Genomic DNA, 12,090 nt, shown 5'->3' with positions numbered 1-12,090 from the left:
TTCTTTTCTTTCTTTTCTTTCTTTTCTTTCTTTTCTTTCTTTTCTTTCTTTTCTTTCTTTTCTTTCTTTTCTTTCTTTTCTTTCTTTTCTTTCTTTTCTTTCTTTCTTTCTTTTCTTTCTTTTCTATCTTTTCTTTCTTTTCTTTCTTTTCTTTCTTTTTTTCTTTTCTTTCTTTTCTTTCTTTTCTTTCTTTTCTTTCTTTTCTTTCTTTTCTTTCTTTTCTTTCTTTTCTATCTTTTCTTTCTTTTCTTTCTTTTCTTTCTTTTCTTTCTTTTCTTTCTTTTCTTTCTTTTCTTTCTTTTCTTTCTTTTCTTTCTTTTCTTTCTTTTCTTTCTTTTCTTTCTTTTCTTTCTTTTCTTTCTTTTCTTTCTTTTCTTTCTTTTCTTTCTTTTCTTTCTTTTCTTTCTTTTCTATCTTTTCTTTCTTTTCTTTCTTTTCTTTCTTTTTTTCTTTTCTTTCTTTTCTTTCTTTTCTTTCTTTTCTTTCTTTTCTTTCTTTTCTTTCTTTTCTTTCTTTTCTTTCTTTTCTTTCTTTTCTTTCTTTTCTTTCTTTTCTTTCTTTTCTTTCTTTTCTTTCTTTTCTTTCTTTTCTTTCTTTTCTTTCTTTTCTTTCTTTCTTTCTTTTCTTTCTTTTCTATCTTTTCTTTCTTTTCTTTCTTTTCTTTCTTTTTTTTCTTTTCTTTCTTTTCTTTCTTTTCTTTCTTTTCTTTCTTTTCTTTCTTTTCTTTCTTTTCTTTCTTTTCTTTCTTTTCTTTCTTTTCTTTCTTTTCTTTCTTTTCTTTCTTTTCTTTCTTTTCTATCTTTTCTTTCTTTTCTTTCTTTTCTTTCTTTTCTTTCTTTTCTTTCTTTTCTATCTTTTCTTTCTTTTCTTTCTTTTCTTTCTTTTCTTTCTTTTCTTTCTTTTCTTTCTTTTCTTTCTTTTCTTTCTTTTCTTTCTTTTCTTTCTTTTTTTCTTTTCTTTCTTTTCTTTCTTTTCTTTCTTTTCTTTCTTTTCTTTCTTTTCTTTCTTTTCTTTCTTTTCTTTCTTTTCTTTCTTTTCTTTCTTTTCTTTCTTTTCTTTCTTTTCTTTCTTTTCTTTCTTTTCTTTCTTTTCTTTCTTTTCTTTCTTTCTTTCTTTTCTTTCTTTTCTTTCTTTCTTTCTTTTCTTTCTTTTCTTTCTTTATTCATTTTCATTTTTCTTTTTGCTTTTGTTTTTGCTTTTGCTTTTGCCTTTCAGGATATGTGCAGCTGCTTCCGTTGATTGGGCAGCTGCTGGAGGTGACGAAAAAGGGAGACATGAAAACGTTTGCAGAAGGAGCAGCGAAGTGTCTTTCAGTTCTCATTGAAGACAACGAGAAAATCATCAAATCGCAGTTTACGAAGAAGTGTGCACAGATCTTTTGGTTTTATTTTAATTTTATTTTTTGTTTTTGTTTTTGGGGAATGATGATTTATTTTGCGTGGCTTGTTCAGCGAAGTGTCGCAGCTGATTGACTTGCTGCTGCCGTTTGCGAACCCGACCTACGTGACAACCACGTCGCAGGCGCCAATCCCCACGCCTGTGCGCATCATCTGCGATGTGCTGCAGATGGTGCGTGCGTTTTCGACAGACTCGCCGATTACGTTTATGGAAGGAGGCAAACTGGAACCATATCTGAAGGTGATGCATTTCTTTCTTTCTCTCTCTCTCTTCCTCTTTCATTAAGAACTATTCAATTTTCATATCCATCATCTATCTTTCTTTTCCTTTTCCTTTCCTTTCCTTTCCTTTCCTTTTTTTTTTATTCATTTTCAATTTCATATTGAATTGTGAATTCTTCATCTCTTCAACTGTGCATGTGTTTATTCACCAAAATGTTGTGATTGGTTGAATGAATGAATGAATGAATGCTGTTTTTGTGGGGTGTGTGCTGCAGTGTCTGTTTGCGTGTGCCGGGCACAGCGAGGCGGCTGTGATTGAAGAGGTGTTCAAATCGTTCAGCGCGCTTGTGAGCTTTCCGTGTGTGTGCACATCGCCTGGGGCGCCGCTGACACACCCACTGCTGCCGTATTTGACGCCGCTGCTGCAGTTTGCGATCAGCCATCTTTCGTCGGGCAATGCGGATGTGGTGGCGGAGGCAGTGGACTTTGTGCGGACGTTTGTGGAGGTGCCGTGGACGGAGGAAGGGGAGAAGGGAAATGTTCTCATCAAAAACGAACAAGTGAAGCAAGCGATTCCAATGTGTGATTCTTTCTCTCTTTTTATCAGTTTTGAAAGAAAAAGGAAATAAATTCATTCAATTCATTTTCATTCAATTTTTTATTGATTATTCTGATATTTTGTGTGTGTGTTTGTGTGTATGTGTTCCATTTCAAGTCTCATCCCGAAGCTGATAGAGCTGATGCAGTACAGCGATGTGGATCTGTTTGAGTTCCAAAACTCGCTGAGCACAGACCAAAGCCGGGTGGACGACGACAAGAGCATTGCGCCGACGATAGTGGCCGACACGACAGGGGCAGAGGCAGCGCTGCAGAAGAAGAGGGACGAGGAAGACCTGGAGGACGATGCGATTGCGGAGCAGATGGCGAGCACGGCGACGCCGCGGAAGAACTGCGGGAATGCGTTTGAGCTGCTGAGCTGGTACTTCCCGGAGGAGGTGGTGCAGGCGGCGACGGGAGTGATTGGGCGGCTGCTGCAGATGGAAGGGGAGGAGAAGTGGCTGGAGCGGGAGAGCGCGGTGTTCTGCACGGGGCTGCTGGGGAAGTACTGCTCGACGGACAGGGCGATGGCGAGCATTGTGCCGACGCTGGTGCCGTGGCTGGAGAGCCTGGCGCAGGACAAGCACCCGCTGATCCGGATGATCTGCCACTGGGCGCTGGGGCGGTATGCGCGGTGGCTGTGCGGGCCTCTGGACGCAGAGGATGTGAAGAACGGGTACCACGAGGAGGAGGCGGAGATGGAGAAGGCTGGGCGCCCGATCCACCGGGCAGCAGACAGGCAGATGCTGACGAAGGCGCTGGGGGTGTTTGTGAACGGGATGCTCGACACATTCAAAGTGGTTTGATTTATTTTTATTTTTATTTTTCATTGAAACAAATTTTATCATTCTCTTATTCATTCATTCATTTTCTCTCTCATTTATTTGTGGATGGGTTTGCGTGGGGAATAAACAGGTGCAGCGGTCGGCGTGCACATCGATCATTTATGTTGTGGAAGAGGCGCACAGCCGGATCCGGCCGTATGTGGTGACGCTGCTGCAGAATGTGTTTGTGGCGTTCGACAAGTACCAGAAGCGGAATGTGCGGACGCTGTGTGAGGTGATTGATGCGATTGTGAATGCGGCGGGGGCGCTGTTCCGGTCGGCGGAGGTGCTGAGTGCGCTGATGGGGCAGCTGCTGAAGAAGCTGTACAACCTGCCGCAGAAGGACGAGATTCTTGTTCCGCAGATCCTGATGTCGATTGCGAACCTGGTGCACAACATCACAGGGGCGGCGCTGGAGAGCTACTCGGTGGACATCTTCAAGTACTGCACGGGGATCATCGGGATGGTGCTTGGGGAGGAGAAGACGGAGCAGACGCGGTACGAGGCGGAGCAGCGGGCGCGGGGGAAGACGGTGCAGCAGACGTGGAACTTGGACTTCGACGGGGACAACTACGAAGAGAGCGAGGCGGTGTCGGCGACGGCGGCGTTCAACGTGCTGAGCTCGTTCATCAAGACGACGCCGGCAGAGAAGCTGCTGAATGCGCTGTTTATCCAGAGCCCGTTTGCCGTGGCGCTGATGGCGGCGTGCCGGTCGCGGGCGCCGTTTCTGCTGCGGTCGGCGCTGCAGACGCTGATGAACCTGGCGGTGTATGTGCCGGTGACGCTCACGACGAAGCTGCCTGACGAGCTGTTCCGCACAAGCGAGTGTGCCTCGCTGCTGGGTATCTCTGCCGCGCCTCAGTCGCTGCTGGCTGATCTCTTTCCGCTTGTTCTGCTGCGGATGATCCCTGGACACATTGTTGCTGCTGGTTTGTTTTGTTTTTTTATTTTTGATTGTTATTATTATTGTTTCAACCGAAAATTGTTTGATGAATTGCTGGTGTGTGTGCTGCAGGCCAGCCGCCGCCCACGCCTGCGCTGAACTTTGAGCGTGTGTCAGACCATGCGCTGAGCCATTTCTCGGTGTCCACGGCGGCTGTGCGGTGTGCGAGCGAGATAATTGTGGGGTGCATGAATGCGTCGTCGCTGGCGCCGTTTCTGCCGCAGATGCTGCATGCGCTGGTGCCGATGATGCTGTATGCAGCGCCGATCATCACGTCCACGCCCACCTCCATTGCGCCGATCCCGCTGCCGCACTCGGCTGTGCCGTCGCGGGAGGACGAGCCAGCCACGCCCGACCACCCGGCCTTTGCGTATGCTGCACACTGCGCAGACTGCCTCTGCCGCGTCGGGGCGTCCTTCCCGCAGCCTGTGGCGGCCGCGCTGGCTGCGCCTGGCTCGCTGCCGACGCTGTCGTTCCTGCAGCAGTGTCCGTCGCTGGCACGCTCTTTCCTGGCGGCTGTGGAGCACCGCTCGCTGAACCTGGGGAAGTACACCGTGACGTCGGCGGCGGTGGGGCTATGCGAGATGATCAAGGCCAGCAACTACACGCCGTTTGCTGCGGACCTTCCGCTGCTGCTTTCTGCGCTGCTTTCGCTGAATCCTGTTGTGCCGACGATGGGATCGCCGTATCCGCCTGCCTCAGATCCGATTGCTGCCGAAGCGAAGACGCGTCTTTACGAGGTCCTGTCGAAAATAGCTGGGGTCTGCCGGTCGCAAAGCGCATGGACACAGACATGCGCTGCGCTCTCTACAGAACAGCAGCAGTTGCTGACCTCTTATTATAACATCAGCTCGAGTTGAGGGCTCATTTCTTCAAAAAAAAATTCATTTCACTTTTTTTTAAATTATAAGTTTCAAATGTTAATAATCTTTGCTTTTATATTAAGTTCCAATCAATAAGGAAAAGAAAAGAATTGAGCATCACAGCATATGAGTAATAAATAAAATTATAAACTATTAATGCTGGTACAAATTTGCATCAAATAAGAAAAATAAGAAAAATAAAAAGAATTTCAAAAATTAGTTTATTCCCAAACTGCAAACTGGTTATAACCACATTGCATTTTATCTACACGTGCAATAAAACAATTATAATTTATATTAAAAATTTAAGAGTTCGGCAAAAGGTTACTTTTGGTGTTCCCACTTTTTTCGTTAAATAAATGAATAAAAAGCAAATAATAATAATAATAATAATATAAAAATATTATAAACAGATGATTTGAAAGCATGTTGAGTGAGTGGAAATTAAAAAAGAGACATAGCAGAAGAGCGATACATACGAAACAATATCCTTCAAACAAGATACAAAAGCAGAACTGGTTGATCTGTGTGCTTTTGTCTATTTGAGAATAAGTGATTGTTGCTGAAGATGAAGGAGATGATGATGAAAATAACAAAAAAGAATCGAAGGTGCATGAGAGACCAACGAAGAGAGTGACATTTCTCTTGTCTTGCTTCTTTGCTTTTCTCGCAAAAGAGTCAGAAAAGTCAGATCCAGATTGGCTGCTCGTCCAATCGGATTCCGTGTCCATCCAATTCAGCGAAGGCAAGAAAGATAGATGAAACAAAGAAGATTGAAGAACAAAACAGATGAAAATGGAAGGGAGTTGTCGAAGAAGAAAAACAAAGAGATAGATGAAAAGAAGAAGACGATGAAGTTGGAGAAGAACAAAATTGACAACAATGACAGAACATATTGCCAATGCATAAAGAATATTCTGATTCTTTCCCTTTCTCTTCTTCTTCTTCTTCTTCTCTGCTGCTCAATCACCACAAGTTGAATTGATTTTCCTCCCAGAATTCACAAGAGAGGAAGAAGTGAAAGGTGGCTTAAAATCAACAGTGGCAGAAGATAGTCCACCCACTTTGTGTTTTTCATGCTCTTCCAAAGCAATTAGTGAAGATTGTGAGGAAGGAGTTGATGATGTTTGAGGGGTGTTTGGAGACTGTTGTGTTGAAGAAGAAAAAAAATCTTTGCACATCAATTTTATTCTTCGACAGCTCATTATTCCTTTTTTTCATGTTCCGAATGAAATTTTTGTTGCACCTGTGAATATGACGATTTGTGCATCCAAATCTCCTTCTGCTGCTGTGGTTGATTCTCTTTTTCCTCTGCTTTGCATTTCTCTCTCTCTCTCTCTCTCTCAATCATCCTCACAAAAATTCGCTCATAACCCTTTTCACTCCTGCTGCTTCCAAGCATTCTCATTCAATGCTGACCCACACAAATAGAACTTGAAATGGAAATGAAGTCACTTCCATTTCAAGTTTCCATCTGATGCCTTCATTGTGCAATCACCAGCACAATTTTTGTTCTTTCTTCACTTCAACAGCAATCCAATCCCAAATCGTCCTTCACGCCCAACGCATTTCTCCATCGCTTCCACCAAAAAGAAAAAATATCATTCATCCATCTTCCATCTCACTTCATTTCTCCACTTTTCCAAAGCTCCTGGCATTCATCTGCTCATTTTTCTTCCTTTGCCTCTTTCACCAAAGCAATTTGTCAAGAAAATCAGCCAGAAACAAGGCGCATGAGACGTTGTCCATTGTTCTAGAATTGTTCTATTGAAATTAAAAATATGAAAATAGATAAAAGCAGATGTGGATTTCCATTCCAATTAATAATCAAACAAATGGTTTTGTTTTCTTGAAATTGTTCGAAAAAATAAAAATTTGGCAAACATTTTATTCAAAACCCCTCTCTTCCAATATTATCTTTGCTTTTGCTGAAAATGTCCATTTTCAAGTGTTTCAGCCCTTGGCAAATTTCTTTTGACTGAAATTGCATCTTTTTCTGCCCAAAGCATGCAAAATGCATCCACGATTCATAAAATGCGAAATGCACACAAATGAATAAATAAATCCTGTGTGGATCATGTCTTTGATTGAAAATGTTCATTTCGGCCAGGATTCGCTTTTCAAACTTCAATTCAGAAATCAATCATTGTTTCTGATGTTTGAAAGTTCAAAAATACAAATTCTCAATTAATTTAAAATATCACGCTGCGATGTGAAATTGTGAATATTTCTCCAAAAGCTCTTTAATTCTTCGAACAAACAAATGTTTTGAAGAACAACCACTGACCAATTGTTAAATTTGAATGCGCAAGTAAATCTCTCTCAGATGATTCTAAATAAAATGCAACATCATAGAAACCACATTTTGTCGCTGCACACTTGTTGATAAATGAAAACTCAACATATCAAAATTGTTGTATTCTCAATTAATATTATTCATATGATCAATATGAAAATTTTTATTCTTTTGAAAAATATTGACATAAATGCAACTTCAAATAAAAATACAATTTTTCTTTTGAAATGAATATTTTTCAAAGTTTATAACCCATATTAAAAAAAAGGAATTCAGGAAAAAAGAAAAGGAGATTCCACTTGGGTGCAGGGTTCAATGCTGTCGGGAATATGCTGTTTTGTCTGCATAATATATTTTCGGTGCATGTGCAATGGTGCTGCAAATGAAGAAATATGTCAGATGGGGGAATACAAGAAAGAAAGAATTGATGATTATCTCGAGAGAAATTTGTCGGACATCTTTCAAGAGGACGTTTTTGCCAATAAAATTGGATTGGAAACAAACAACGATGGAAGAGAAGGTGGAACGAAAATAACGAAGAAATATGAAAAAGGAAGGATGGAGATTCAAAAGAAGAGAAGGACGAAAAACTCAAATTCGGAGAAGCCAGCCCAAATGAAATGGCTCGAGGAACAAACGTGTCTGATGAACGAAAAATGAGGAAACAACAAAGATTTGAGGGAGAAAGTTGGATTGAAGGGTGTTTGATGTTTGCCAATTCTTCAATAAAACTCCACTCCCTGGGACTGGTGCCAAATGAAGGTCAAAGTGTATTGAATGCAGTGAAAGGATGTTTCGTCGAAGTGAGCAGATGCAAGATAGAGATTGGAGGAGAAATGCCACCATTTTGTTTGAGTGGAAGTTGTGGGCTGCTCACCAACATATCTCTCCGATTCCCTTTGAATTCACATTTTCAGAAATGCCCATCTCTCTTCTCTTCAAAACCATTTGAAGGGGTTCATTCAGAAAAATGTCATGTTTCAGTTTGTTCCTCTCATTTCTCCTCTTTTTGTGTGTCTTCGGCCCCATTCATCTCTTCACCCTCTATTCCTCTTGTATCTCTCTCACAACTCACTTTTTCAACATTTCAACAGCACCTGATGCATGTCCATCTCCAACAACTGCATTTTCACAAACCACATGTTTGATGAACAGTTGCTCCTTTTCATCAGTCTGTGATGTGTATGATGGAGGGATTGTCCCCTCTCTCAACAACCCCTTTGCCTCTCTGACTGCCTCAAACACCTCGTTTACTTGCTGTTGTCGGACAATGAACGTTGAATTCATCGGGTCGAAAGATGCTAAACAGCATCCAGGGAGACAGAACGAAACAACTGATGGAGGAAATATATTCACTTGGTGTGAATGGAGTGGATCGAATACAACTGGAGAAAGTGATTCGTATACTGATGGAGAATCTAGTGGCGGGGCAATCTGCATGTATAATCTCAATTCTGGAGAACTTTCAGTTTCGAATTGTGCATTCAATGATTGCACCGCACACTTCCATGGAGGAGCTATCATGTGCCATTCAATCAAATCGATCGAGCTGGTGAGCAGTGTGTTCAATTCGTGCACAGCACAAAACTATGGTGGGGAGGGGTATATACTTACCAAATAAGTTCATGTACCCTTATCTGTGGGTGCAAATTCCAAATATGCAAAGCTCGCTTCGATGGGGGAGGGTTGAGATTGGATAATTTTGGTGTATCTGGATCAGGGTGCATTGGGGGAGAAGATGGAGAAGGAGGGAGCTCATGTATGTTTGACTGCTGTTTCGCAACATGTTCAATAACTGATACATGGGGTGGAGGGCTATATTGCTATAATGTTCCTGCTGCATTCAAAATGAGGAACATTCAGTTTATTTCATGTTCAGCAAATTCAATTGGAGGCGGAATGAGACTATTTCCGAACAGGCCAACACCACCTGATGATGGAGTTTATTGTTATTTCTTGTTCTTCCATGAATGCAAATGCTTGGCTGATCCACCATTTGGACATGACGTTGAATATACAGATTATTACAAACACTTTTGGATTCTGGAAATCCATTTTACGAGTGCTATTCCACAAGCATTGATGATAAAAGATTATTTTATGAACACTATGATGGCACTAATTGGAACCACAAGCACACAGAAAAAAGGATTGGATGAAGAGAGGGATTCTCAATCGGTTTGTGGCTGCGAGTGGTGGTGGCGAAGATGATCTGTGTGGATTGGATGAGTCAAGTGCATGCAGAACCATTGGCGTTGCCGTTCATCAAAGCAGGACACAGACAAGATTGATTGTCATCCCAATGGAAGGAGATCACAAAAGCGAAACAACAACAATTGAGATTGGGACAAAGAAGATTTCTGTTGTTGGGACAGGCAAAGAGAGGAGTTCGATTGGAACAGGAGCACTTTCATCAACTTCGATTTCTCTGTTCAGTGTGACAAGTGGCCGTCTTCGTTTGATGCACTTGAAGATTGATTGTAACTCAACAACAAATCCTTCTTCGCCGAGTGTGGCTGTTGTGTCTGAAGGAAGCGGGTCACTCTCATTGGAGGATGTTGTGATCACCACGAGTAATACAGGAGAATATGTGATATCATCATCAGTGTTTGTGGTTCCACTATCGCAGCTGTCGATGGTTGGTGTGGAGATCAAAGATATGAATATCTCAAAACCATTGTTTTCTGAGCCAGAACATTCATCAGAAGAAAGTGTTTTGTCAAATGTGACACTTCGGAATGTGAAGTTGAAGATTGGAGATGGAGTTGTGGTGGCAAAGAGTGTGAAGTCAGAAGAGACATTTGTGGTGAGCAACATAACAATTGAGGATTGTGAGTGTGAGGAGGGAAATGGAGGAGGAATGTATGTTGGATTGCAGGGAAGTGGGAATGTGGTAGCGAGTGGAACAAGTGTGATTGATGGATGCAAGGCAGGGAGTAATGGAGGAAACGGAGGGAGAGGAGGAGGATTATTTGTGGGGATGGAGAATGGGGAATGTGGATTGACAATTGGAGGGAATGTTGAGTTTTCGAAAGTGAAGGAGAATATGGCCTCATACGGGAAGGATGTGTGTGTTCATTGTGGGGATGGTGTGCTGTTAGAATCAAAAATAAATGCAACTTCATTTGCCTTTTTGATACAAGTGAAATTCCATCAGATGTGTTTAGGTTGAGTGGGAGTGAAAATGGAGATGAAAGTGAAGTGATTCCACTGTTTGTGTATTTGTGCACAATGGGGACAACTATGATTGTTGATGGGAGTGGAGGGAATGGGAAGGATCACGATCATTGTGGATTTGAAGGGTTTGGGTGTTTGACAGTTGATTATTGTGCGAACTCAAGATTGAGTGAAAGTTCAAAAGAAATAGAGATTATCTCATCTTCGTCAATAACGAAGGAAATAACAGGACCATCATTTGGTGTTATAATTTCAGGCAGAATAGAATCTTTGGAAGAGGAGGAGAAAATACAGGTGAATGTGAGTGATGGAGGATCAGCCACACAAGAATGGCTTGTTGGATGTTCGAGTTCACTGACAATGAGCAGACTTTCATTTGTTGTGAAAGGTCAGTTGGATCCAAGGAGAAAAGCATTCATTCATTCTACATCAACACTCAGTGTGACGAACTGTTCAGTCTCATTTGAAAGTGGGGCATTGACTGATGGAAAGATAGGATATAATGTGATAAGGATTGAGGGAGGAGAATTAATTATGAATGGATTTGTGATGGAAGGGTCAGTGACGATGAATGGGAAATCACCAATATCAATGAGTGATGGAGTGAAATTGGAGATTTTGAAGAGCAGAGTGAGTGGAGTGGAGGTGGAAGTTGCAGGTGGAAATGGAGGAGGAGGATGTTTGAATGTGGGGATGAATGAAGAAGGGGGAAGTGTTTGTATTGAAGAAAGCAATTTATCATCAAGATGTTCAGGTGGAAGTGAGATGAAAGGAGGAGGGATGATGATATCGGTGGGGAATGGAGGGAGCTTGGAAATGAATAATGTGAATTTATCTGAATGTGAAGTGCCATCAGAGGATAGCGAAGAGGGAGGAAGAGGATTGGGAGGAGGGATGTTTGCTGAACTTCCCCATCAAATGGGATCATTTGTGCTTGAAGGAATGATATTTGAGGGATGCAATGCCTGGAAAGGGAAGAATGTGTTTGTTTCAGGATGGAATCTGAGTGAGGTTGTGAACAAGGATCATTTCAAATGGGAGATGAGTTCAGAGGAGTTGAGATCGTTTGATGAGCTGTGTGGATGGGAGAGAGTGAGCACAAATGAGGAATATGTAATTCCATTGGTTGTGTATTTGTGGAGCAACTGGAGTGGGAATGGGTTTGTTTCGAAGGAGGGAGGAAGAGACTTCAGTGGGTGTGGATATTCAGAAGCACCATGTTCATCGATTGAGCACTTGATATCACTGAGATATGAACCACTTGGAGAAGGGGAATCACACATCAACATTGTTGGAACAGGAGCACTCAACAAAGGAATATCATTTCCATCAGCTCCTTCATTGACAGAAACTCCCATTGTGACGATCGAAGGAGAAAAGAAAGGGACAGTTTTGAAAGTGAGAGAAATGGATGGAAATGGAGAAGGTGAATCGATGGTTGTTTCGAATGTTCATCTTTCATTCAAGAACATATCATTTTCTTTGTCAAATGAATTGGGGAGGCATTCATCATTCATTCAATCATCGTCTTCCTCTGCAATGCTTTCAGTTGTGAGCTGTTCGATTGATTGTTCTGAGGAAAGGAGAGATGAAGTATTGTGTTGCGAGAGTGGATGGAGGAAGTGTTGCAATTGTGGATTTGACGCTTTCTGAGTTGAGTGTGGCGAAAGGGTTTGTGGAGTTTGGAGCAGAAGTGGAAGTGATTTCAGTGGTGAATGTGTCGATATTGAACACAACAATATCAGGGAAGCCTGATCACGCTGACTGAGAG

At 42.0% G+C, this 12,090-nt stretch overlaps 2 protein-coding genes across 2 annotated transcripts; both read left to right on the top strand.

Annotated features, from left to right (window-relative positions):
* Nucleotides 1-1,274: 1,274 nt before the first annotated feature.
* MONOS_17913 (putative transportin-1) lies at nt 1,275-4,918 on the top strand (the record flags this gene model as incomplete). Its single annotated transcript, XM_067870881.1, has 6 exons — nt 1,275-1,363; nt 1,452-1,638; nt 1,895-2,199; nt 2,335-3,016; nt 3,132-3,969; nt 4,056-4,918. The coding sequence occupies 6 exons, from the start codon at nt 1,275-1,277 to the stop codon at nt 4,841-4,843; spliced, it is 2,889 nt and encodes a 962-aa protein (XP_067723325.1). The 3' UTR covers nt 4,844-4,918.
* A 4,685-nt stretch (nt 4,919-9,603) lies between these two features.
* On the top strand, nt 9,604-12,087 carry MONOS_17912 (uncharacterized protein; the record flags this gene model as incomplete). Its single annotated transcript, XM_067870880.1, has 3 exons — nt 9,604-10,211; nt 10,286-11,745; nt 11,903-12,087. The coding sequence occupies 3 exons, from the start codon at nt 9,604-9,606 to the stop codon at nt 12,085-12,087; spliced, it is 2,253 nt and encodes a 750-aa protein (XP_067723324.1).
* Between the last annotated feature and the right edge of the window lie 3 nt (nt 12,088-12,090).

This window comes from Monocercomonoides exilis (assembly GCF_001643675.1).
Source record: "Monocercomonoides exilis strain PA203 chromosome Unknown scaffold37-1059404, whole genome shotgun sequence".
In the NCBI taxonomy this organism is placed as follows: Eukaryota; Preaxostyla; order Oxymonadida; family Polymastigidae; genus Monocercomonoides; species Monocercomonoides exilis.
This window is presented reverse-complemented; position numbering and strand designations above follow the sequence as displayed.